Source organism: Acipenser ruthenus, chromosome 7, assembly GCF_902713425.1.
Source record: "Acipenser ruthenus chromosome 7, fAciRut3.2 maternal haplotype, whole genome shotgun sequence".
NCBI classification, from domain to species: domain Eukaryota; kingdom Metazoa; phylum Chordata; class Actinopteri; order Acipenseriformes; family Acipenseridae; genus Acipenser; species Acipenser ruthenus.
The window spans coordinates 41,770,876-41,798,149 of record NC_081195.1 but is presented as its reverse complement, the minus strand read 5'-3'; the positions used below and the strand labels follow the sequence as shown (position 1 = coordinate 41,798,149).

Here is a 27,274-nt window from a genome sequence, read left to right as displayed (position 1 = left end):
ATAAATCTGAATACCAGTCAGCTGATCAACATGCAATATTTGGCTTGTTGAAGTTCTGTTGCTATTGTGTTTTTGATTTTCTGCCCCATCAAATCAATGAATTCTTCACAAGCAGATGACAGATAAGATGGATTACCTTTGCCCTTCTGTCCAAATTTAGCCATATGATCTGCAACAACTGGATCAAATTGAGCAATCAGCTCCAAAATCACCAAATAGTTTCCATTATGTGGTGATCCTAACAGTTCATCATGGCCACGGAACGCAAGTCCACGCTCACTTAAGAATTTGATAACTGCTGCAACACGCTTCAGGACATCTCTCCAGTAGTGACTCTTTGACTGAAATTGCCATGTTAGATCTGCATCACCTGTTGCCTTTGCACGCCGTGTCCATGCCAGCACACAGTTTTGGTGTTCCAAGCTTTTCTTATGTTCAGAAAGGCGTTCAGGGTGTTTCCAGTCATCGAATCCTTCGATTAAAGGTGTGCACTTTGGTTGAATGAAGTTTGCAGGCAAAGCAATAAACCTTTCCAGAAGATGGTGAGTAAATAAGCCAGTCGTGTGTAACAGATTCACCGTTGTGAAGCCGACAATAAAACAGATCTTCAGGCAGCATACACGCCTTCCCTCCAATCACCCGAGCACAAGCAGGGAATTTTTTTACGTTTTTATTTTGACAAGCAGCTGAACCCTTAGCAATCCAAAAACTCCTGAAACTGCCTTCAATGTTATTCCACAATGCAGGATTGCTGCTAAATTCACCTGCATCACTTGGTCCCGGCTAGTCTGCTTCCCGCAGGTCATCGTCTGCAGCTTCCTCCTCATGTTGAAGGCCTACATTGTCAGAAGCACTGTCTGCCGAACCAGCATTGTCATCTTCGTCAGCTGTTTCTCGTTCCTATCGCTCCTTGAAATATTTATCTATTTTTGGTATCTTTTCAAGCAAAGAAGCTTCTTTAACCACCTTGGCTTGCTTCAGCTTTCTCTTAGCACTCCCGCTTAAGTAACGCTGATCCATACTGGGTGTTTGGTACACAAATACTAATAACTGCCAGATTTTTTATTGTCTGTGAATTCAGACGCACACTGTAGTGTTACAGTGTTTTTTCCCCAGGGGCCCCGTGCATTAATCCTCCTCTGAGTGAGATATATGCTTTTCTTCTCTAATCAGAACTAGAAGGATGTTTCACCTTGCAGAGGCTTCTGCATATTCACAACTGCACTGCCACTGCAACGCCAAGAAGTGTGGTTGACTGCATGTTATTAAACCATTATGATTGTCTTTTTCTTGCAAGCTAGCATATGCATAATATTGAGATAAGCAATAAAAGAAGAAAGGAAAAATAAGTCACAGGCTGCTTCTTTTTGAGTCCAGATAAGTATAGTTTATTGAAGATAAAAGTTCTGAGGTGCAAAGTTACAACCAGGCATCTTAAAGGTTACATGGTGACAACAGTTTGCAGGTATCCTCTTTTCAAGCACGGATCAGAGCAATACCAAGAATATTTCAGTATTCTCAGTTTAAATGCAGTCTCTCAATGACATCATTTTTCCTTAAAAGGGAATGGAAAAGCCCCAATGGCAGGCTAGTTACCTAGGCGATGGGTGTTGGGAGTGAGACAATGTGTTCTTGTCAGGTCCATTTAGTTAAACTTTTCTTTAATTTGTCTGCCGCAATCGTACACGTAAATCTATAGACAAACTTTACAACATCAAGACTGTTGGCTGGTTTCCCAGACCATGATATGCACTAATCTTGGACTACCTAATTTTACCCTAGGTGTGGTCGTCCATGTACAGGGTCTGTGAAAACCATCCGTTCATGTATACTGTTTCAGACTTCACTGTGATTCCATGTCAAGTGGACTGCATTAATTGTACTACCCCCTGACAGAATTAAAAGACAAACTTTCTTATTTTCTTATTTCCCTTTTCCCCCACACAGGAGAAGAAGCTCTCCATGAATACCTCAGGACTAAAGCGGTGACTGTGGAATACTGAAGGAAGAGTTCATTCAGAAACTGCTAAAGAGTAACCACCCATCCCAACTGGAGATTCCATTCTCTCTCAAGCACCTTATTCTGCTAACAGGATTCACCCGTTAATTCACACAGCAAGAAAACAAAAACTAAATAAGTGGACATCGAGTGAACTGATGCTTCTTACATTCACCGCTACTACTACATCCATGTGCCTACTGATTTTTATTTATGAAATCTTGGGGAAAAGAGACTGAGTTGTTCTCCACCCGTGATATATGCAGGTTTTGTCACAATTTTCCTTCCTTAACTTCCTTTAAATTGAATCCAAATACACAGGTAATGGGCAATCTCAAGATCATATCACCAAGTTGAAATTGGATGGCTGACAGTTAATGTGGTCTGTGTGCATTCAGCATGTTTTTGACAAAGAGCACGTTTTATATTTATAAAAATGCTTCAACTATTAAGAGTATTAATGTAATACAAGATTGTTTATTTCATTGTATTTTATTTTACATTTTATATCAACCAAAACTTTCTTAGACTGTTTCTATAACTCATTGAGAATGTATTAGACCACTCTTGTTCTAGCCCCACCACTAATGCCGTTTCTATCTGCACATTGAAACCACTCTCACATTGTTCTAATATAAAAATAAGGCTGCTGCAGTCCAACATATAGCTGGACATTACACAAAATCATATATATCATATTTTTGTAGAATTCATATTTATAAACTTCTCCATCTACCTCCAACCCTCTGTTCTACAGTGCAGGTTTAACACACGCCTCTAATGTGGTGCTCATTACATAACTTAATGCAGCAGACCAATTTCTGCCAGCGTGCAGAGATAACGGGCTGCTGAGTCCCAGTTGCAGATGGAAACAAGACATGCACTACCTTCCCATGAAACCTCAGATCCTTTAACTTCTTTCTTTCCATGACTTAAACCTAGTTTCTTCTCATACCTATTAAAAGCCCTGTGGGCTGGGGGTAAACCTGTAATGGATACATTGATCGTTTACCTCAATAGTTACAGTATAACTGAACTGTGCCAAAAGTAAAATAAATAAATAAATTATACTTTTAGACCTGCCATACATTTAACCATGTCCCTTGAATTTAAATGACCAGTGTTTAGCAATCATGCTAAACGTTGCGACTAAAACTTGCTGTGTGTGGTGAAAAACATATTGTTTAGGTTTAATAGGCCATATCAAACATGGTTTAGCTGCTTATGTACCAGTACCACTTTTAGATGAAGTGGTCATTTCTCTAAATGTGGATAAATATAAACATGTAATGGAAAGATGTTACAGCAAAGATTTCAATTTTTTAATTTTGAACTAAAACTCCAGGAAACTTGAGATGTTTGGATTAAATCCAGATGAGCTTGTCTTATTGCATTTTAAAACCTGTATGCATCTCCTTATAAACAGGGCTATTGACCCTTGTTGCCTGTACAAAGGGCTACCCTATATAAATATTTCAAGTAAATAAACTTTTTTTTTTTCTTGTATGTATGACCATTTGGGACTTGTCTTGGCAAATACTTTAATGATACTGTTCACAAAAACAAACCTCAGCACTCTTTCTTATGTTTTGTGTTGATGTAAATAGGAAAAACAAACTGTAAAAAAAAAAAAAAAAAGATTATAATGTTTGGACATTTTAGCCAGCTGAAACACAACGTATAAAATCAATACCTTCCTCTTACTTTTAGAAACGCAAAAGCAGAAATGACATACATTTTAACTTGTAATATATGCATTATTGTATCCATCTCAAAATATTATATACAGTATATAAAACAGATATCCATCTATATCATGATCGTTACAAAACCTTTTGTTTCAGTCAAGGTAGGGTAACTAAATAAATGGGTAGCTAATTCTATGGGCTACAGATATACTCAGGTCTGCATTGATCAAAAGGTGAAATCAGTGTTTCCCAGACCCTTTTCACATCACAAAATCAGTATTACAACTGGCCCCACAAAGCACTTTGCCAACGGCACACCAAGATGCCATGGACTAAAAATGCACTAGGGAAATCCAATAACTGATCCACATGTGGAAATGCCTGATACTGCCTCTGCTTGGAACATTGAGGCTTTAATTCTCCAGTTGTTAATTAAATACTGTCTGCATGCACTAAATATCCCAGATCCATCCCAATTAACCAGTCATCTGGTGTTTATTTAGGACCTGGAACTGCTTTGGGGATACCAGCAGAAAAGTCCACCCTAAAAAAAAATTACAAATGAGAGGAGGCCATTTGGTCCATCAGTCCTTGTTCGGTTCCTAGTAGCTGGTTTGGGTAAAAAATCATCACTACCGGGCCTACTTTTGCAGATTTTGAATTTGAAAAGTACAGAACAGCAACCCTGCAGGTTATGATTTCATGATCCTGGGTCCCTGTCAAGTCTTTCACAAATGAGGTTCAACAAATAACTGCTTTTGCACATGGGCTAACCATTCATGCTCTCTAGCACTTCAATCTTTCCTGTCCTCTTCACCCGACTCCCAGGTAGTTTGAGTTGGTCTTCCCTCATATCACTGCCCCCATACTCCTCCTCCCCCTGCTCGTCTTCCTCAGACTGAGAGCTTTCGTCCTCCGATTCAGATTCTTCTGTTTCACAGCCGTCAGAATCATCTAGTTCCACAAACGCCACATCCTGGCGAGGAAACAGAAACTTAGTCAGCAACAGAAATCAGGAACCCATTTTGTAGTATATAGTACAACCACAGTACAGTCTCACATCAGCTACTTTGTCATCAAATGTGTCTTCTAAACCAAACAGGCTACATCATTTCCAGTCAATTATCGGCAAAGTCCAAAAGAAACTAAACATGGGTGTTATACCATTATCACACACAATTAAAATCTGCTCCTTCACCATTCTACTGTCCAAGTCAAGTAGTGGGTTTATAAAAAAAAATAAAAAAAACACTATCATGGACCAAGAGAAGATTTGAATTCTGTCAAGTCAGTGTGGTCCTCGTTGCCCATACACCCTATTTAAAGTGTTACGTTTTGTGTCATTATATACTGACTAATACTGTAATCACGCTTTACCATCTCAATGATTTTCCCATGATTGCCTTCAATGTTCTCAATATCGAACTGGCCAGCTGGAGATTCCTCCATCTGCAGTTCCAGTCTCTCATTGGCCTGGGCCATCTGTGGTAGAAAACTCTGCAGTCTGTCTAATACTGGAACACAGAAATGGACAGTTCCCTTAAAAAGACATGCATACAATAACTGAAAACACTTCTGTCAGGTACAAAGTATGAGTCTGCCTTAACCTGGCTTAGAGCTTGCATTGAGCTTGGCTGTGGATCCCAAATGCCTGAAAAGAACATCCTTCATCATTCCATTCAAATCACATGACTATGCCTGACCTTTTACCTCTGTTAACCTGCTCAATACATGCCAAGTAAAGGAAAATTTAAATAAACATGATACCTTGATATTATAGCAACCAAACCCAGAGCAACTTTGATTGCAAACATCCTTATAGTCATGGCAATTAAAAATTACACACGCCCTTAAGAATCTTAATGTTTTGTTTTTGTTTTTAATTAATTTATAAAATGTCCCATTCATGAAAATAAAAAATAAAAAACCCTAGTGATGAGCCAATATGGGCAGCCACTGAAACCCTCCACCCCCACAGTACAGTCAAACACCCCGACTAACAGAAGAAAAACGTGTAGCCTTTGGGAATTCTATGGCAATAGCTGGTAGATATTCCTCATTTGGAAATCTAACCTCACCACCGCTCCTTGGGACCTTCGCAATCTGCGGGGAAGTCACATTTTTACTGGAGCGCTTCGAGTTTAGGAGCAGTTTGTCATGAATGCCTGTGGGGAATAGAGAAAAAACAGAAACATTTTTAAGGCGCAAGGAAATATGCACCCTAGAAAAAGCTCAATATGTAATCTATGAAACGAAAACATCACACATTTACTTGGTTCCTCAAACTGGCTTTAAGTAAAAGGTCTGTTACCTGCATAACCATTTATCGGTTCAATACAAATGACATGCTGTGGTGTATTTGTGTGTGTGTATACAGCTCTGGAAAAAATTAAGAGACCACTGCAAAATTATCAGTTTCTCTGGTTTTACTATTTATAGGTATGTGTTTGGGTAAAATGAACATTTTTGTTTTATTCTATAAACTACTGACAACATTTCTCCCAAATTCCAAATAAAAATATTGTCATTTAGAGCATTTATTTGCAGAAAATGACAACTGGTCAAAATAACAAAAAAGATGCAGTGTTGTCAGACCTCGAATAATGCAAAGAAAATAAGTTCATATTCATTTTTAAACAACACAATACTAATGTTTTAACTTAGGAAGAGTTCAGAAATCAATATTTGGTGGAATAACCCTGATTTTAAAGCACAGCTTTCATGCGTCTTGGCATGCTCTCCACCAGTCTTTCACATTGATGTTGGGTGACTTTATGCCACTCCTGGCGCAAAAATTCAAGCAGCTCGGCTTTGTTTGATGGCTTGTGACCATCCATCTTCCTCTTGATCACATTCCAGAGGTTTTCAATGGGGTTCAGGTCTGGAGATTGGGCTGGCCATGACAGGGTCTTGATCTGGTGGTCCTCCATCCACACCTTGATTGACCTGGCTGTGTGGCATGGAGCATTGAAAAACCAATCCTCAGAGTTGGAGAACATTGTCAGAGCAGAAGGAAGCAAGTTTTCTTCCAGGACAACCTTGTACTTGGCTTGATTCATGCCAAAGCTGCCCGATTCCAGCCTTGCTGAAGCACCCCCAGATCATCACCGATCCTCCACCACATTTCACAGTGGGTGCGAGACACTGTGGCTTGTAGTCCTCTCCAGGTCTCCGTCTAACCATTAGACGACCAGGTGTTGGGCAAAGATGAAAATTGGACTCATCTGGGGGTGCTTCAGCAAGGCTGGAATTGGGCAGATTTGTCTTTGTGAAGGACGCATGAATCAAGCCAAGTACAAGGTTGTCCTGGAAGATGGATGGTCACAAGCCATCAAACAAAGCCGAGCTGCTTGAATTTTTGCGCCAGGAGTGGCATAAAGTCACCCAACATCAAAGTGAAAGACTGGTGGAGAGCATGCCAAGACGCATGAAAGCTGTGCTTGAAAATCAGGGTTATTCCACCAAATACTGATTTCTGAACTCTTCCTAAGTTAAAACATTAGTTTTGTGTTGTTTAAAAATGAATATGAACTTATTTTCTTTGCATTATTCGAGGTCCGACAACACTGCATCTTTTTTGTTATTTTGACCAGTTGTCATTTTCTGCAAATAAATGCTCTAAATGATAATATTTTTATTTGGAATTTGGGAGAAATGTTGTCAGTAGTTTATAGAATAAAACAAAAATGTTCATTTTACCCAAACACATACCTATAAATAGTAAAACCAGAGAAACTGATAATTTTGCAGTGGTCTCTTAATTTTTTCCAGCGCTGTATATATATATATATATATATATATATATATATATATATATATATATATATGTGTGTGTGTGTGTGTGTGTGTGTGTGCTGTATTTTAGTTCCGATCGTTATGAAATACCGGAAACAATCGAGAAAATAAGTTTGAACTGATAGATTTGCAACTAAATTGTCACATACCTCCTCCATTTCCAACAGACAGCAATTCCTTAGAAATTGTTTTCTGTTGTTTTTGCGCCGTCTCTTCGCCACCTTTCAATACCCTGCAGCCATCCATACTTCCGTACACGAGCACCTCACAAGCAAAGTAACAACATCCGGGTCATTGTATCAGGCTACACAAAGACTATGGTTGCGTTCGTGATACTGGTTGCGTTCGCGACGCGCAGACTTTCACCAATGTGCGCAGATTCTGCGTAGATTCTGCTTAGGTTCTGCGCAAAACCAGTTCTAGTTCGCCGTCTGCGTGAGCTCAGCCGCAAAACCGTCACCATATATATATATATCAGACTCTAAATGAATCAGAACGAATGTGTATCATTTTCATAAGATACACAATACTATGAGCATAACTGACATACATTCCTTAATTGAGTATCCCAGTCTGTTCAGGAGACTTCTGGTCGTGTTCTTATAGCGCAAATTTCCGCAGCTCTGCACAGAATCGTGGAGATGCGCATTCTTCGAGGGCTGCTGCAAGACGTCACTCAACTCCACCCACAGAAATCTGCAGATTCTGCACAGCTCAGGGCAGCTTTGGAAAGTTACTGCGGGAGACTGGCTGCGGCTGTGAACTACAGAGACGATGCAGAGATCACAAGTGACCTGCTAATCGTAATGCAAATAACCACTAAAACTACTACTGCCCCCTTGTTAGTGGAGGGTTAAAGTTATATGGGTTTTAGATTTTTCATTTGAATTGAAACCACCACCATCATGTTGTTTAGATGAACACCAAAATGTTTTCTCCCTAACCCAATTACGTTCCGGTATTTAGTTATGAAGTGTCTGTAGCACAAAGATAGGACTTAAAAAATGCCTGACTTGCTAATATTCTTGAAAGGGGTAACATGTCTTAGCCAAACCTGTATTACTGTATTTTTCAGTAATCACAGGTACCGTATTTTACCTGATCTTCATGGTGAAGAGAGATTTGGAACCTTGCAATAAAAACACAGAAAAAGGGAATGCAACATCATCATCTATTTCAGGCCACCTGAAACATTGCAATATTCTTGTGAGACACTCACAGCGATTCACATCCACCTAGAAGAGTGATACATTACAACAGTGTGGTCTTCATGGGCCAATTGTGCTTATGAGATTAAAGAGCTTCTGACACCTATTTATGGAGAACTACCACTTTGTGAATTGGTCAGTAGACCAACATGTAAATCAGAAAGATGCTAAAGATTTCACAGTAGGACTGTCAGCGACTGAGAAGCGTTTCCTCTTTTCAGAGTAGAGAATGATGTATCCCTTAAGGTACAAAAGGTGTAGAGCGGTTGTTCAAATGGTTTCTTCTTAATATACATTTGAGAGTTGCTCAAGTATCACAAGGACAAGAATTATTTGGAAGACCTGTGCCAACCTGTCAGTAAATTTTAAACCCTGTTTTGTGCACCTCATTGCAAAAATAAGAAATTTAACATAATTTTATTTGAGGGGCACATATGTTCCTTGTACCTTAAAGGGTTAAAGGTGAAGGGTCACATAAGCTTTTAAGCAAGCTGTTGCTTCTTGAACTTAGACTGGAAAGATCAGCCAGGCCTGTAGGTTTTGTCTGTTAAATTTTTCAACATGAAAGAATACGATTTATTCATGTACACTCAGTTTACAATGTAGGATGGAGTCCTTAAGATGATACACAACATAATGTTTTAAATGTGCTTCAGACAGTTACCATACATCACAGCCTTCTTTTTATATACCAATTAGGCGTGTTTTAAAACTCACCATGATTGCTTCACTTAATTGGCTTTTCTTGTATAACAAAGTACACAAGCACAACGCACAAGTGACTACCTCTGGAGTTCCTCTTTTTGCATGTGAAATATGTCTTTATATCTTGACATTTATCTGTAAAGATGTCTGAGTGTGCAATTGAAATACTATCTCAATGATCTTCTTGTGAAAACTTTTCCAAAATGGAGAACTGTTTCCAAATAATAATCAAATAGTAATTTGACAATAAGTCTTGTCTTTACCCAGAGTAATTAGTTAAATTCCCAAAAGCTTTGGTACTGTAGTAATTCTGTAAGTGGGGTATAGATAAAAACAGGACAGGACCTTGGAACAGGTCGTTGTCATTTGTGTACTATTTGTAACATTTAGAATAGATGAATAAAGTACATAATGAGGAAACACATCACTCAGCAAATCTCCTTTAGTCTCTACTTTTTAATTCTCTTTTAATTCACTTTTATTGAAAATAATCTCTGGGTTCTATAAACTGTGAAAGTGACATATATGTCATAAATATTAATTTCAGTATACACACATTTTTATTTTACAAAACAAGCATAGTAACCCATCGAAATGTTATCATAGAACTACTTATCTGTAAATGTGGCAGAGCAAGAGCTCTGCCTGTAAATATTGTGGTGTTTTGCTTGTGTTTTGGTGGTGGTTAGCAGGGATGGGGTTAATTCCTGTCCCTGCCAAAAACATGTAAGAATGTGGCTGCTCCCAAATATAATGATTTGTGTTAATTGGGAGCAGCCACATCACATAGAAGGAGAGCCCAGAGCTCCGTTTGGGAAGAGGAGTTTGGTGAGTGTATACTGGTTTTTCTTACTGTGTTTCTTCAGGTTGTTTTTGTAATGTAGTGAAGGCGAATGCCCAAACTATGTTTTATTTAAACCTTTATTTTTACCCTTGTGCCTTTTTGTTTGTACTTTTGTTATTTTTGTTTATTAATGTGTGCTTTAGTGCTTGTACTGCAGTCCTGGCATCTGAGTCTCTGTCCTGCTGCTATCCTGTCACAGTAAACAAGTGTAACTTGGAAGGGAGCTGTGTGGCTGTGGTCATGATAACCTTATACAGGGGCTGCCAGGTCACACTGCACTCCTGAATGGGTGGTTTTGTTGCAAGACACCAAGGTAACAAATATGAACTTGACCCCCCAACCAAGAATGCACCCTATCAGTGATGGTCCTTTTTTCTTACATATACAGTATATATACAAAATATATATATATATATATATATATATATATATATATATATATATATATATATATATATATATATATATAAGAAACTGTTTGTGCTACTAAAATGTTTCTCATATCTAAAAGCTTTGTGAACATGTTTGTTTTCAAGCTAAGCTAACCTCCTCATTAGTGGAGACTTACTCGTCAATCTAATTCTGATGCAAGGGTCCCATCTCGTTATAGCTGAATGCATTGTCTGCCTTCTAGTCTTGGAATTTCCTTGCTAATCCAACAAATTATTTATATGAGATAGATAGATGGTCTATGCTGAGCTTGTGTTTAAAGCTTCTTCCCTTTAAAGCTTTTAAAAGAGTATACTCTTTTTTAGAGCATACTTTTTAAATATTGTTATGTATTCATCCTAGCAGGTTATAGAATTTGTGTTCTGTATTTAAATCTTGCTGCTACTGTTGCATGCAGGCCCCCTTTGAAGGTACAGTAGTGTGTATTTCAAAAAGTCTGCATAAGTAATCTGAAATTAATAATAAATGAACAAAATAAAACCTTGACTACAATACTTTATCTTGGACTGTAATTCAGTTTCCATATTCTGTACCTTTTGTACATCACCATTGGTTCATATTCCGCACCCAGCCATATGTTAATTCTATATGGTAAATATATGGAGTTAATTTTGTGGAAATCAACAGAAATCATTTTGTGCAGTAATATCTTGTGACAAGCAGCACCTAAATCAAAAAGGAACACTGAGATCAATGGGATGTGTCTTTTTACAATGTTACGTCAAAGCCTTGATTCATATTTGTTTCCAGCAGTATACTATATTGGTAGTTACTGATGGAACATTATTAAACTGAACAAATATAGGCCTAAAGCTGCATTTTAACTTTTTTTTCCCCAAACAGCTGAGCTCATTTGTTGATGTCAGTAGACACAGAGCTTCAATTCTATAAAGTCTACTGCCATTTCCCAGTATTTAATTTCCCTTAATCTGTTGAGCATATAACCTGAGTTGGCTTGATGGATTGCACTTTAGTAATATTGGTATTGCTCTAAACATAGTCTCTTCCATACTAAAAGGAGATTCCAGAGGAGACTTAATGTGGAATACAAACCTTTTTGAAATGCTGCACTGGTGATATATAAATAATTCAATCTCAGACATAACAAATTAAGACATCAACTTTGTCATCTCTAAAAAAACGTTTGACAAAGCATTAAGTTGTACTGCACATATTAAAACAAGTTTTTGTACAAATGAAAGAAAATACTGGACATAGCAAAATACATACAGGGCATGAAGCAAATCATTCAAATACTGGACTGTACAGTTAGATAATGGACACTTGGCCAAGTCTTTGATTTCCCTTTGAAGATTTTAATGGCATCTATACCAATGGTACATCAGTATAACGGAGTACCTGCATCCAAGATTGGTGTAGGTTAGGAAACTTCCTTCTAAGTTTTTTCACTGGGTGCCATTTTGCATCAGTATTATATATATATATATATATATATATATATATATATATATATATATATATATATATATATATATATATATATATAATTTAACCAGATTTATTCACAGATTTCATTTCACTGTTGTTGTTGTTTTTTTTTTTTTTTTTAATATTTAGTAATGTTAATACGGTCAGTGAATGACTCCTGGGAAAGCCCCAGCTGTATTTAGATTTGCTGTTCCTGAGACCATTACAATGGACCCCGTTATCTTGTCCTGCAACCTGACGTTTTCTGCACTGAAATCGAATTCTCTACTAAGCAACACAATCTACGACTTCTGAATTCTGAGTATTTATCACTGAGCCAAGAATAACATTTTAATTAAGGTATCATTATCTTTATACTTTATATCGTTTGACATTACCTTTATTACAGTGTTTGTTATATAAGGATAACAGGAGCGCCATAATTGCAATTCAATCTCAGCCTCATTTAACCGCTATAGACCTTGTGTAATATTCCTGCACTCCAACAACTGAGCTACTGTACCGCCCTGCTAAAAATTTCACCAACTGCTGGTGTGCTGCTTAACAGTAAGAATTGGGAATATAAAATATTTTTTTATAACAAACCCAAAGTATGTTTTTTTAAATCTTTATTAGTCAGTGGTGCTGAGACCGGATAGCGTTTTAATTTTATTTGAGAGCAACAAGAGCAGCATGTTCCTGCGCAGGCGCAGTGGGGGCGGGGCTGCCTTGTGTGTCTGTGCCGGTGAGTCAAGCAATGAGTTGTCATACATGGAAGAAATAGGGACATCCCGTAAAAAAGGCTGCCTAGAGAGGAAGAGAAAGAGGGCAGCGGTAAAATCATAACAACATTTTTGAAGATTTTACTGAAAAAGAACAGCAAACTCGTGCTGGAAAAAACAACAACATCCTTTACGAGGTAAGGAATAGTGTTCCACGCTGTGTCTTTGTTTGATGAACGTTATTTGTGTCCAATAATGCTACTTTTTAAAACCGTGATTCCAAAACCTTGATACGAGATTTTGTAATTATTACGGGTTCTGTGGTTAAATAATATTAAATATATACAAAATGGAGCTTTTTTTAAAACAAGTTTGCAAATATTGCTGAAAATCACGAGGTATTTTTACGATACAATATAGTGTTTACCTATTCAGTTTGCTCTAACTTGTCTTTTATCTGTATTGTTGCAAAGAGGAGGTCTGTTTATGTATTTGTCGTGTCAAGATGCCGATTTCGGTAGCTAGGGCATGGTTGTTTTTCTGTTTGGTATTATACGGACAGTTACTGTATTTGGCCTCATTTCACATCCCCTAGATTTTAATTTATCTATCTATCTATCTATCTATCTATCTCAATCAATCAATCAATCAATCAATCAATTTAAACTTTTAGGAATAAAACTAAGGCGCATTAAGATGATGCGCTTCTACATCACTTTGTTACCCCCGCTGTCACACTGGTCGAAACTAATGAAAACAAACTCCGACTGCTATTCTTATGATACAGCAAAATACATACTGGTGTGGAGTATATTTAAATATACTTGTAAATACCTCATGAATTTAATCACGACCTCTGTCATTCATTTTATATATACAACAATGAACCTAGTAAATCCATAAATGCTGGTAACTAATGTATTATTGTACAGCAGTTTGTAATTTATTTAAAGTTAATTTAATTATTATAATAATGTACCATTATCAGAAATACGCCGGCAAGATGAAATGTTGAATAGAGGACTAAAGGGGTATCTATTTAAATATGTTGTTTGTCTTTTTATGTACCAGGATACAATAATCACTTCATGATATCTTTGTAAAACTAAAAGATAGTAAAGCAATGTACAGCACACAGTGTGGTAAATGCAAAGTTACAATGCAAATTTTTGCAATGGCAGTATTTATAATTAGTTATTGGTGTGTCTTATTTCATGGGTTGACTGTGTTTTGCTTTGTCAATAGAGATTGGTTTTATAATATTTTTTTTAGGTCCAAGGCTCTTAAAACTGGGAAAATAATAATGGGTGGTGGAAGCCTAGAGTAGTTGATGGCAGGCATTGGGTCACAAGTTTAACGTTGCCTTGGAAACAAGCTCACCATATTGCTGTCCGGGTATATTTGGGTACAGCTTGAAACATCTGGCGGAAACGTTGCGCTGTTTTTTATCTTTGTTCTTTTTAAATAATAAAGGATGGAAATTTGATCTACGATCTTCTATTATTATAGTGTTGCACCTCGACGTGCATTAATCAGAAATAATATTGGTATATTTGGGAGGTAGCACCCAGGAATGAAAATACTGGTAATTATATAAAGTAGTTGGTGTGCGATATAAGCTACATGTTTTGGACTTTGTTTCTTAACAAATAATCATGAAACTTTTTAATTGTGCAATAACTCCCAATGTGTTCTTCATATAGTATCTGATAAACTGCTTTAACATGTGACAAACTGAGTGGGCACAATTCACCAAAAAGGGCCTCATGTCTAACCTGCTTATGGCGAATTAGACCTGTAGGGAGTCTTTCTGTAAGTCTGATTCACTTGATACAGTGAAGAATTGTGGATTACCACTCATGCACAGTTTATGCTGCTGATCAGAATAAACAAAGAATACGTTGAAAGTTAACTCATTAAACAGCAAAAACAATTAACAGAAGTTCAGAGAAGAATCTGAGCTGGCTCAAAACAAATTAGTTCCTTTATATACCATAAAGTAACAGTACACTCACTTGAATAAATACATGAGATGAGAATGTCCCAGTTCCCAAGAAGGTGCTAAATCCAGAATCTGTAAATAGTTGCAATACATCCTATGTTTAGACATGCACAGTTCTAGGGGAATGGATCGCAGGTTGTCCCAGTTGTCAGAGAAGAACTATGGGAATCTACTAGGGGCAACCATTTTATTAGGAAGAGACTGATTTGCTAACCTGAGTTGGCTCCTGGAGTGCCCTATGATAGGTGTAGTGGTGTTTGTGAAAGTATTTAAAAAAAAAAAAATTCTCCATACCCCCCCAAAAATAACCACTGTTATGATACACAGTGTATGTAGTGCGAAGAACCACACAGGCCTGTTCTGTATAGATCTCGTCAGCAATATGAAAAGCCTGATGCTAAACTGTTTAAAGTCACATTTAAAGTGAATTTAAGCTAAATCAAATAATCAATGCATTTTCAAACCATGCAAATCCATTCACTATACAGGTCCCAAATGTGTGCTTTTGAAAGAAATCTATGTTTTGGCAAACGCGTGTTTTAATTTTAAAGCATGGTACCTGGAACTGCACTAATTTATTTTGCAGGCCTTGCTTTCTGGTGGTCTTGCGCTTCACCAGGAGAGTGTTCTTGTCCCCACTTTTTCAGGGCTGCCTTTTCTGTCAGTAACCAAACAGCTGCTTCCCCTGATGGCTGGCATGCTTTTGACCACAAAGACGCTGTTGAGGTGAAGTGACCTGAAAGTGCAAGTGTAACATATTTCCTGATAGGAAAGGTTTAGTACCAGATACACTATCATGTGTCTTTCGAAACTGCACATTTGAGATCTACAGTATATAGCAGGGGTGGCCAAACTTCCAGACCGTACAAGCCTCATACCAAAGTTTCCATATGATCGAGAGCCGCAAGGCACGTACTGTAAAACATGAAATGTCTGCGAGAGCAAGACATTTTAAATACTAGTATTCTTAGTTAGGCTATGTCTTGATGGCAGCAAAATACAGAAGAACAAGGGACAGAACATTGCCTACACAGTTTCTGTGTAATTTGTATTGTACTGTAGATCTACAGTGTATTAAACTTTAAGTGTAACACTGGTGTTTTCCTATTTTGTCTGTTTCTACTGTATGTATTACGCACTTTTAATAAAATATATTAATATATTACAATAACTGACCTGATTTTACCAAAAACACCACATAAAAACACACATTTTATAAGGATTCTTTTTGACAAGCTCTTTCCTTGGAACATCAGAAAACTGGGTTTAAAAAAACAAACAAAAAAAAACAATTTTTTTTGTATGACTGCTGCTTGTATTAAATTCTTTTGAGCTTTGTGGATGACAAATGCACTGTATTTATTTTGAAAGGGATTACAGTACGAGACATAAGATATGTAAATATAATACTAATTTTAGACCTGCAATATAACATGTAAACATGCATTCTCTAGTCTAGCGCCAACACTCCAAACAATTCATTCATCTGAATAAGGTCATTGCCAGGAGCGATATTCCATGCTTGCCATACAAAACTCGCTTGAGACGTTAAATCAGATTCTTTACTGAACGCCGAAAGCAGCATCTGCCTTAAGCCTGATCCAGGAGGATATTCAGATGAAAATGAGTTGTGATGTGTTTCATAATAATGTTTGAGGTTGCTCGCCTTGTACAGACAACAGTGTGTAAACGATTTGTTGCAGATGAGACGCAGGATAGAGAGTGGCAGCTCCATATGCTGTGCCCGGTGCGGACACTAGCGTATTATGTGGACAAGACCAAAAGTTGGCGGCAGTCTGAACAGTTTTTTTTTTATCTGTTATGGGAAAGCTCTGTATAAACAGAGGCTATCAAGATGGATCACAGGTATGGTTCAGACTGCATATGATCGAGCCAACTTGCCCCCTCCAGAGAAGCTCACCGCCCATTCTACCAGGGGCATGGCAACTTTGTGGGTTTTATTCCAGGGCGCAACAGAGACATTTGTGATGTAGCAGGGTGGGCTACGCCCCACACTTGTACATGGTTCTATCGTCTGAATGTCGTGGATCCACAAAACTCTGGTTTTGGAACAAGAGTGGTAAGGGCGACCTCAAGCTCACCCCTTACAACATAAAATTAGAGGAGAGTTCCCCTCAATTTTTTAGCCCTGTTACTTGTACTGGGTTCCGCATGGTAATGCGCAAGGTGGCCGAGCCTTGTAGCTTTTCACTTGGTCTGCAATATTCCTTGCAACAGCTTTGGTAGGTCTACCCATGAGGTAATGGTTACATTTCGTACTTGAAAGGGAACGTTAGGTTATTATCATAACCCTGGTTCCCTGAAATAGAAATCTAACCATTAACCGTCAAGGTCATTGCGTCTTTTTGCAGCTGTCTTGAGGGAAAAATTATGACGTTTTGAGTGACTGCAGTCTCTTTTATGCCCTCGGGGGCGGGCATGACTGTGTCACTGGCACTACATGCAGCTTTGGAATATCGATTCAGGTTAGATGGTATCAAAGGATTAATCACCATGAGGTAATGGTTACATTTCTATTTCAGGGAACCAGGGTTATGATAATAACCTAATGTTTTCTAACATGAAAACACAAATATTGTTTGTAAAATTTAAAAAAAAAAAAAAAAACTTAGCACACTTTAAAAAAAGTAGAACTTTTGACTAAACATTTTGACACAGGATTTATTTTTTTACGTAAATTGAATGTAATTGCAAAAAGAAAACAACAAACAAAAACACAACCATATGGCACACGTGTAATATAGCCTAAACAACTTTGTTGCTTCTGTAGCTTCTTTATTTTAAACTACAATAAAGACGTGCATACTTTACTGCAGCCTGTGTACCGCATGGGGGGAAAAATAAGGGGGTGTGCATATATATATATATATATATATATATATATATATATATATATATATATGTTTGTTCCCATGGCGTTGCTATTCTAAAAAAGGGTAGTTGCATAAATAGAACAGTTACCTTTTAATGGAAGGATATGCAGTTTGTTTTATCACACTGTCTGCATACAAGCATGTAGTATCTATATACAGAAACACACACACACAAAAAAAAAACTACCGGTAGTTTGAGTCTCTTAATGACAGATTCGCCACACAAGTAAAGAAAACAAATGCTTCCAGGTAACGTTAGCAATTTTGTTTCATTATATTAATACATTTGGTGGCACTTTTTAATGAAAATAAACATTCACGTGTTAACAAATGTTTAAATAAGAAACAAATATATGTTTTTTATACAAAAACTACATAATTTACAGTAGGTGTATTTTTACGCTCCGGTTTGTTCAGGGCACCCACCAGAAATGTAAAAACGGCGCATATACTGTCTGTTTTTTTCTTCTAATTCTAGTGACTTAAGACTGATGGTTGTCATGTTGCTCAAGTATAAATTTGATAAATTACAAGAATTTTAAATATGTTATTGTGGCAAAGTGGTTTGCAGTGCGCAGGTGAAGCGATGCTCATGAATGACAGACATAAATACAGTTCATGGTCATAAACAGCTCTTTATTCAGCTGGGTTGCTTGGTTTGCAACCTGAAATAATACCTTGCTCTACACAACGATGTCTATTGCACAGGTAAACCACAGGGGTTCAGTCCCAAAATAATAACAGTAATCACACACACTTTATACACACGATCACAAGTCCAGTAGTGAGTGCTTGAGGTGAATTAATGACAACAGTGGTGTAGAGTGGTCCGGGGTGGGAGCTGGCTTTTAGTTTTAGAATAAGGTAGCCGTCTACAAGTGACAAACGTAACAGTTTAGTAGACATACAAAACAACACAAAAGAATGAATGGAATGAACTGCCAAACCATCCAGTCCGGGCACACTTTTCCTGTTATACAGTGTCAGCCTGTTTAACACTGGGCATGATTAACTTTCTTTAAATTCGTCTCCTCTCTTCCTCCAAACATATTGTTGCTTTATATTTATATTTTGGATTCTTCTGACCTTAAAATTTGGTGAAGAAATCAACAGGCTTCTTCAAGTATTCAGTGGGAAAACTCCAGTTGCTTTCTTTTGTAGGGTTTGCATCTTGGTTTTCGCCCATGGACATTCATCTTGTTAAGGTACCGTTGAATTGTTCGCTCATAAATTTCTTGACTTTCTTCTCTCAATTCTTTTATCAAATCTTTTGCAGTAATCCAAGGATTTTGCCAGGGCTGCTTGAACGAGTCATCTTCCAGATTTTGCAGAAGTCTTTCTTGCAACCTGGAGCTAGTTGCAGTAGTTCCAGTTGTCCTGTGTTTGTCAATAATAGCCCACACAGTGCTTTTCGGTAAACAGAGTCTTTCTGTTAATTTTGTGGTAGTTTCTCCTTTTTCGTTAACTTATATCACTGACTTTTTGAGATCGTTGCTGTACTTTTTTTTTTTTTTTTTTTTTTTAAGTATGATATTTTGTTTTTGCTTCTTGTTTTCAATTTTATGCATGTAATACTTTGTTTTTATTGTAAAGCTGAATCTCTACTTTGATTTATATCTTTCAATAGAACAATCGGAAATTATAGAAATCACTTTTTCTCATTTTCTTTTTAACTGTCCAAATACTTGTGTCTGCAACTGTATGTACCTATTGAGTTAAGTACAGTAGTATTACTGGACTTGTATTCACTTGCTCACAGTGATACTGACTGTGTGTTATTAACGGCTGCTGCATTGGACAGTGGCAACGTCAATTGTAGCTTTGTGCTATTTTTAGCCACATTAGCTAACAACGTCAATTCCCTGCAGTTGGACTGTAAATGGAGGTTTTTTACACAGCTGAGACTTTTCTGCTATTGTGTAATTCATTATTTATGTTCATCTGAACCTCTAATGCAGTCCTTCATGCCAATGGGCATTTAAATACTGCCCCCATTAAACTCTGTTAATCCCCCAGATGTTTTCCCCCTTGGAGTATGAGATGGGGTGCTAACCCTGCACATGTAAATAGTGTGTGTGTCTGGTTTTGAATGTAAGTTGGCAGGGATGGTAATTGGTTCTAATTGGGGAATGGCCACCTGTACATAAAGGAAGCAAAATTCTTTGTTTAAGGAGGTGGTCACATTCCCCATGTGATTGTTGGCAGGAATGAATTTAACCCCGTCCCTGCCAAACTTCCATTTAAAACCACACACACTCACTATTTACACGTGCAGGGCTTGAGCTCTGCCGCAGAGCCATTTATTGACCTCTTGATTAATATCACTAAAGAAAATTAGAAATAAGTCGACAATATTTCTATCCAGCACTGTTTCGATCATTAGAAAAAAACACCAATCTGATCTGTGACATACTTATTTTTTTAGTTTTTACAGAAAGAAAGTTAAACAAAATTAAAGTCTCACATCAAATTAACAGTCAATAATACATCAATCAAAAATACAGAAAACAGAGAGAGAGAGATATACTGTATCATACATAGACATGGGATGTCTTGGAATGACAATATCATGCAGTATAGAGTTGAGAACAATTGTAGCAGAGGAGGAATATACAGTATAAGCACCTATTGATAATAATCACTGTAATAAAAATAAGTTTAGCAACATCCAGTTTGTCCTCTTTTAACATAGCTGAAAGTGTTACATATGCACCTGCCTCGTAATCTTTATATATCCTGGACTGTCTGAGGATGTACGAGTACATTGGAACTCGAGTCGCTATTGAAAGAATCTTTAAAAATGAAACAAACTTCTGCTGAAAACAAGAGTCATTTATTGCATGGCATTGACGCCGGACTGTGTGCAGCTACTGTAGCGCTGCTTCTACTTGATAAAAGTATGAGATTAACAGGGGAGGTGAAGAGTGATGTAAAATACTGTCAGGAAAATAAAATGCATATTTTTTCACGGTAGGCAGTCAAATACACGATTTCTGTGAAATTTGTGATATTGTGAATTTTCCGGGGCCCTACATATAAGGCTAGTATGATATGTGCTCAATCTGTATCTAGTTTTTACCCCCTCCTCACACAGCTCTAGTAACATCTGCCTGGTGAGAAATACTCTCTCCCTCTCGCTCTCCTGTGCAGCTCTTCTGCTGGTTCTGTTACACCGCCTGGTTTCAATAAGCGGTACTTTTAACACACGCTGAGGCACCTAGTAAAGTTAGCACCCATAAGTGAATATGGTTTGCATATCAAATACCTCCCTTGTGTGGTGTAATTTGCATACATTAACATTATTAATTATATTTAAATGACTCAAACGCGGTACTTTTTCCACGCGAAGCTGTGTGCAAAACATGTTACCGCTGTTTAGTGAATGAGGCCTTATGTGCGTAAACTGTATTTTGGGTGAGTAAAATGCAACATTACCTTGAAGTCACGAGTGCTTCCAATAAATAAAGTACATTTAATGCTAATTTATGGGGTATGCATTAACTACAGTCTTACATTTGAACTGTAATGTTAATTTGAAGTACTGTACAAAAACGTGGTCTTATTTAGTCCTCATTCCTGCCTAATAATATTATAGTCTGGGAAGTTGCTACTCTCAATGTAGTTAACTACTGGGTTCACCGAGTCTCCTCCCACAAGTACTAAGCTGTTTACAGGTTTTATGTTTTCTGTAAATCTTCCTTTCTCAGTCTCTTGTGCTCTCCCTTTCCAAGTCGACAGACATGCTCCCTAAAAATAAGTAAGAAATGTCCAAAAGTGTTTTCAGAAAACTGCACTAATGCAAATAAAGAAACAATGATATTGTATTCCTTATTGGTCTCCATGCTATAACAATATAAAGCATCCCGACTCTCTCAAAACACAGAATATTGCATTTATTACATAGATTTACTTTTCAAAAATTCAGTTGACAGATAGATAAATTGGTAGGTTAGGTTGAGGGGGACAAAGACAACGCAGAGAAATCCTGAATCAAGAATCCAGTAGTTTATTCCCAACACAAACACGTATTGCAAGTGAGTGCATTCAACCATACTTTCATTTTTTTTAAATAAAAAAAAAATATTGAAAACCTGGACTTATTGGTCACATGTTTCTGGCAATTCCCAGACAGCCTACAATTAGCTGTCCTGGTAATTGTATGACCCATACTCTAGCTAGCGCATGCAGTATACAGCATTAACAATTGACCATTGAGACGCCGGGAACCAACGAAGTACAATAAGCTTGATAACATGTGAACTCAAGCTGTGCAGCAAAATTGATATGCATATTCTGGAGAGCTGCCTACAGTATAGCATAGCAGTTTCTTCCATTCCAGGTTTTAATACATACTTGATTAGCCACAGTGTATACAGGTAGGTAACAAGCTCAGATGAGTCTTATTAAACTCCTAGTAAAACCAGGAATGGATCAGACAGCTATGCAGTGGGAGTCTTATTTTCATCCCTGGAAAATGTAATAATGTATTAAATTCTGTGTATAATTAGCACTATATTAAGAAGTGTAACCTAACCTGCCCTGAACAAGGCAGAGCCAGACAGAAGTCTAACAACAACTGTCCGCTCTTTGGTGTGAATAGTTTTATAGGATGTGCTTCTGTAAATTGATCTGGCAGTATCACTTTGTATCAACAGTAGCCTCTTATTGCAATGACTCACTCACAACCTATGACTTCCACATTATCATTACCTGCCTCTCGACCACTAGGACAAGGACTAGGCCCTATCACTTTCCTCAGAAAGCAACCCTTTAAGTTCAACCCAACTGCAGCATTAATACATTATTTTGTGCACCTTCAACGGCTTTGCAACAGGACTGTATATTTAGCTTTGCATAACTGCTGTATAAGATTGGTTGTGTTATTTTTTTTCTTCAAAATTCATGTTTTTAAATGTTTATTATTGCATTGTTATTTATGGAAATTGATGACAATGACTTAAAACCTTATATATGCAGTAACATAAAATAAAGGTATGTAGTGCAGTTTAAAAGTACTATAGATATAATGTTAGCACCCTCATACGCCATAAAAGATCTCTGTTCAAGGCACAGGTGGTATCACCTTTACACACCATGGATGCAGCAGGTCCAAGCTAGACTAAAACAGGATTAAAGGATGTTTCAGAAATGTGCGGTCGCCTGGTCTTTGTGACAAACACTAAGACTTGAATTTTATTAATGTAGCCCATTACATTCATACAAAGAAACATACAAACCAACACAATCAATAATGTTTGTCTACAAAATGAATACAAATTAAACACAAAAAAATAAATAAATTGCAAGTGCTGTGTTTGTCGTTCCAGATCTCTTCGCCAAGAATGGCAAAGTCCAACTTGCTAAGACAGTAGGTGTGTAATCCGGAGTGGGGAGAAATCCAAAGATGCCCATCACTTTAACCCCAAAAAGTCACATGTTCCAGCTGAGAAGATGATTAACTTGACTTCAGTGCGTTGTGGGTCAGTATGACCCTCCACACTGTTGAAGGGGTCCTAGGGAACTCAAGTGCTGCACATGAGCAGCAAAGTAAGCTGGACTGTAAGTCTTAAGCAGGTTCAGTCCACAAGGCTTACATCCTTCCTGCAGAGAATGGTGCCAACAGGATTTGTCAGACTACAAGAGGAGAGATTGATGATGGCTGAGGTCACCTTGCAGGACGGGCTGCAGACTGGCTTCAGGTCTGAACCCCCTCACTCGGAGAGTCGCCGCCATTCAGAGCGGGGGCAGAGGTCACCGGGATACTCTGAGGACAGGGACTGTCGCTTTTCAGAGACAGCCGCCATGTTGCCACAGGAAAGGTTCTCCGAAGAAGAGGAGGAAGAAGAGAAGGAAGAGGAGTCAACCACCAGAAAGATGCCAAAGGAGTCGCCCCTGGCCATGGCACTCCAGATTCTGCTGCCCTTCCTCCTTGCAGGGTTTGGCACGGTGTCAGCTGGCATGGTGTTGGATATAGTTCAGGTAGGTGAATTCATCTTAATTTTTATATTTACTGTATGCTCATTTCTACATTTTATACTGTTGGTATTTAAACATTTTATATGGTGATATTCTATTTGTCCTTGCCATATTCCAACAGTACCTTGGTGTCAGTGATTCAATGGTGTCTCGGCTATAGCTGCTTATGTTAACTTACAGGGTGTAGCTGTCTAATAAACTAGTTTATTTACGTAATCTTTTGTCAGGGTGAGTCATTAATCCTAGAACAAGGAAATATATTAACTTGGAGGCCAACTTTCTATGCTTCTGGATTGGAAAATATGTGTGGTGACCAAGCAGCCCTGCTTAACACTTGAAACTGCTGTTGTACCAGCTCAAAAAGAGAATAAAAACTACTGGTGGCGCAAATTTGAGCTTTTTGTTCCTCTCCCCCGGGCAATGGAGCTCCAGGCCCCCCCCCCCCCCCCCCCCATCACACCCAAATCAACAATATTTTTCTATCAAAAAGGTTTTCATAATCAGTGGTCCCTCGCTAAACCAGACATGTCTGGAGACATGAGTTGTCTGATTTAAAAAATAAACAAATTGTAATAAATCTGTACAGTAGGTCTATACACAAATCAAATGTAGATCACTTTCTTTTTACTTTAGCCTACCGGTAACACACAATAAATCATGCTGCTGCATTTTACACATTACTGTACAATGTGAAAATAGTAAAAAAAAAAAAGATTAATTAAAACGATATGATTTTAGCACATTTTTTTACTGTAGCTTACTTAGTACACAATTAACTGAAAACAGAACACACACTTAATATTTTTTAAATTTACATAGAAAATGTGATGGGTACTTACTGCAGATGTTTTTATTTTTTTTGTAGTTTTTTCCTTTCCGTTTTTGACATCCAGATTTGATTTTTTTTTTTTTTTTGAGGTTTCAGAGGTTTTGCAGGTTTTCATTATTGATGGTTTAAAATAGGGGTGCACCGATATGATTTTCTTGGTCGATACCGATATCCGATGGTTATCTACCCATATTGGCCGGTACCGATAATAAATAGACAGTGCAGGTAAACTATTAGAACAAGACAGACATAAAACAAGGCCTATATTTAAACTGTTTTATAATTATAAATTTTAAACAATGAACAGATATTGTTTACTTATTGTATTTGTCAAAAATGAACAGGTATTGTTTACTTGTTGCATTTACTTCAGAAAATGAATACAAAGAATAACAGTATTATGTTGTGTGCTTGATAGAAATTTATACATTTGTTTTACAGTCACACAAAAATAACACTTTGCATTTGTACTAGTAAAAACACTTCTGTAGAAAACATATATAATGTGACATTAACTTTTATAGCCACTTGTTGTCAAACATTACGTATTATAACTTCGACCTATACAGTACAGTAGAAAAAAAAAATTGCCTACGCAATGTCAACTACAACAACATTCATTAAGTTCTTATTGTAAGCATACACTGCTTAAAAATGCAGCCCAACTTAAATTGTTCACTTAATCAAAAATATAAAGATGTCATGAAAATATCCGGTTACAAAATCAGTCAAACTTGTATTTGCTACTAAACAAGACGGTACAGTAATAAATTCCAGCTTCAAAATGTTGCCTAATACACCCGCAACCAATGCTATAATTCTGAATACTGCTGAAGCTTCGCCCCTGAACCCTTCTACGTGGTAGACCCCTCCAGGCAGCCAGTAGCAATTCCAAATTACAGTGCAGCTTTAGAAAATTTTCCACCCACCACTGAAGCAGTCCCACAGCTCTTTTGCTGAGGTGCAGCAGTACATAGCTGTTATTTGCTTAGGGCATGACTGCAGTGGTTTGTTATCAGGATTTGAAAAGAAGCAATGCTACCAGTCTTCAGTTTAGAAGTATCAGAAAGTAGATATGTGTGTGACAAGGATGACAGAGGTTGAGACTCAGAGACAGTTGAAAGTTCAAAAATAAAGTTTTTAATAAACAAAAATACAAAATAAACAGGCACAAGGGCCAAACAAAAAGGTTTCAAAAACACAAAACAATTAACACAAAACAAAACCTACAAATAAAGCTTCCAGGCTGGGCGTTGCCTTCACTGGTTGCAAAACAAACAGAAAACAGCACACACAGAAACCACTATCTTCCTCTCCTTCTAGAACTCTCCCTCCAAAATGGGACGCCGAGGCCTCCTTTTATGCCAGGTGGCTGAGTGCTTAATTGAACAATTAATTGGTTGATTGCTCTTACCTGACGCAATGAACCTAGGCAGGGAGGAGAATTTAACTCCATCCCTGCCAGTATTTCCAAGGGCAGAGCCCTGCTCTGCCACAATGTGTCTAGGTGTCTTATCTGTAATGAATTGTTGGGGCTCATTCTTGTTGGTAACTATAAACATGTCTACACTGGTTTAGTATTCAATCCCATCCAAATGTTGCCCTTGCTTTTTGAGAATACTTTACAATGTTTGTATCTAGTTTTAAAACATGGTGATTTCATGGTTAAACTATAAACTATTAACATGGTCTAACAATCAACCCTGATTTACCATGGTTAATTATAGTTAGATGTTTGGTAGCCCATGTTGAACCCAAATCATAACACTATGATTCATAACATACATTCTGTATATCACAAACTGTCATTATTGTACTATGAGTAACTTTGAAACAATGTCTCTTTCTCTCTCTATAAAAGCACTGGGAGGCCTTTACGAACATCACTGACATTTTCATCTTGGTTCCAGCACTTCTAGGCCTGAAAGGTAACCTTGAAATGACCTTGGCGTCCAGGCTGTCCACTGCTGTAAGTAACATGTACCTCTACTCTGTCTTTTGAAACCCTTGAACATTTATTTTCCATTAGATTAGAGGTTGCCAGGCCCTGTTGCTTACTAAAGGGAGTTTGGTCAAATTGGCATTTGTTTTCAAAATAGTATGTTAAGGCAGGAGTTGATAACGACAGTTGTACTAAAAGGTTGCCAGTGTATCATGTTAAGATTGCGGATGAAGTGAAATACTTAGAACAATTCATTCTTTGCATGTTGGTTACATCATCCTGGACCTGCCTAGCAAAACAGTTCAACATCCCAAATGCAGGGCCCTTATTAAAATAATAATCATACCTACAGCAGGAACTATAAAACTGCACGGGAAGCAGCCTTTGTCTCTCTCTGTGCCACATATTACTTATAGGATGACATTGACTGTGTAACAAACACCCCAGGGCTAATTACATGGTGCAAAAAGCAGATAAACAGTATTTAACTGATGTTTGTATTATTTTCATGCTATGACAGTCAACTTTTTTAGCATAGCAAGGGCTTATGGTGGGTCACATCATCGCAATATTTAATCTATTTTTAAATCAAACCCTGAGCTGTCTGTAAGAGCAGTCTAATGGCTCTAGCTCCTCCAAATGATACTGGCCAAGGTTAATGAGGTGTAAGAATCAGCCCCATAGCTATCGCAGGAGAGGAAGGAGAGTAAAAATACAATTTGCACCATTTTTTTTTTTGTTAAATGAATCTGTAATCTTGCAAAACTTGCTACAAACAATTTAGGCTTTACC

The 27,274-nt window shown here is 37.5% G+C and overlaps 3 protein-coding genes across 3 annotated transcripts in view; 2 read left to right on the top strand and 1 right to left on the bottom strand.

The window, feature by feature from the left end:
• LOC117415484 (mitochondrial 10-formyltetrahydrofolate dehydrogenase) overlaps window positions 1–3,505 on the top strand; it is a 28,924-nt gene extending 25,419 nt beyond the window's left edge. Inside the window, exon 23 of the mRNA XM_034025924.3 lies at window positions 1,948–3,505. Within this exon, the coding sequence (XP_033881815.2) occupies window positions 1,948–2,003 (56 nt within the window). The 3' untranslated portion in view covers window positions 2,004–3,505. The remainder of the gene's footprint in view (window positions 1–1,947) is intronic.
• LOC117415486 (NOP protein chaperone 1-like) lies at window positions 1,362–8,258 on the bottom strand. The gene is made up of 5 exons (XM_034025925.3): window positions 8,033–8,258; window positions 7,632–7,746; window positions 5,766–5,852; window positions 5,065–5,201; window positions 1,362–4,663 (listed from the first exon to the last, which is right to left on the bottom strand). Exons 2-5 carry the CDS (start codon window positions 7,726–7,728, stop codon window positions 4,457–4,459), a joined length of 528 nt encoding a protein of 175 aa, XP_033881816.3. The 5' UTR covers window positions 7,729–7,746; window positions 8,033–8,258; the 3' UTR covers window positions 1,362–4,456.
• Window positions 8,259–12,795: 4,537 nt separating this feature from the next.
• LOC117415436 (solute carrier family 41 member 2-like) overlaps window positions 12,796–27,274 on the top strand; it is a 30,058-nt gene continuing 15,579 nt past the window's right edge. Inside the window, exons 1-3 of the mRNA XM_034025778.3 lie at window positions 12,796–13,036; window positions 23,063–23,714; window positions 26,402–26,509. Coding sequence (XP_033881669.1) covers window positions 23,271–23,714; window positions 26,402–26,509 — 552 coding nt within the window. The 5' untranslated portion in view covers window positions 12,796–13,036; window positions 23,063–23,270. The remainder of the gene's footprint in view (window positions 13,037–23,062; window positions 23,715–26,401; window positions 26,510–27,274) is intronic.

What these genes read in the sequence shown, in the direction of transcription:
- LOC117415486 (XM_034025925.3), bottom strand. Translation starts at nt 7,728, where the DNA reads ATGGATGGCTGCAGGGTATTGAAAGGTGGCGAAGAGACGGCGCAAAAA. An exon ending in GAAGGTCCCAAGGAGCGGTG is followed by an intron (nt 5,202 to 5,765) that starts GTGAGGTTAGAT and finishes TCTGTGTTCCAG; the next exon opens with TATTAGACAGACTGCAGAGT. An exon ending in ATGGGAAAATCATTGAGATG is followed by an intron (nt 4,664 to 5,064) that starts GTAAAGCGTGAT and finishes TTTCCTCGCCAG; the next exon opens with GATGTGGCGTTTGTGGAACT.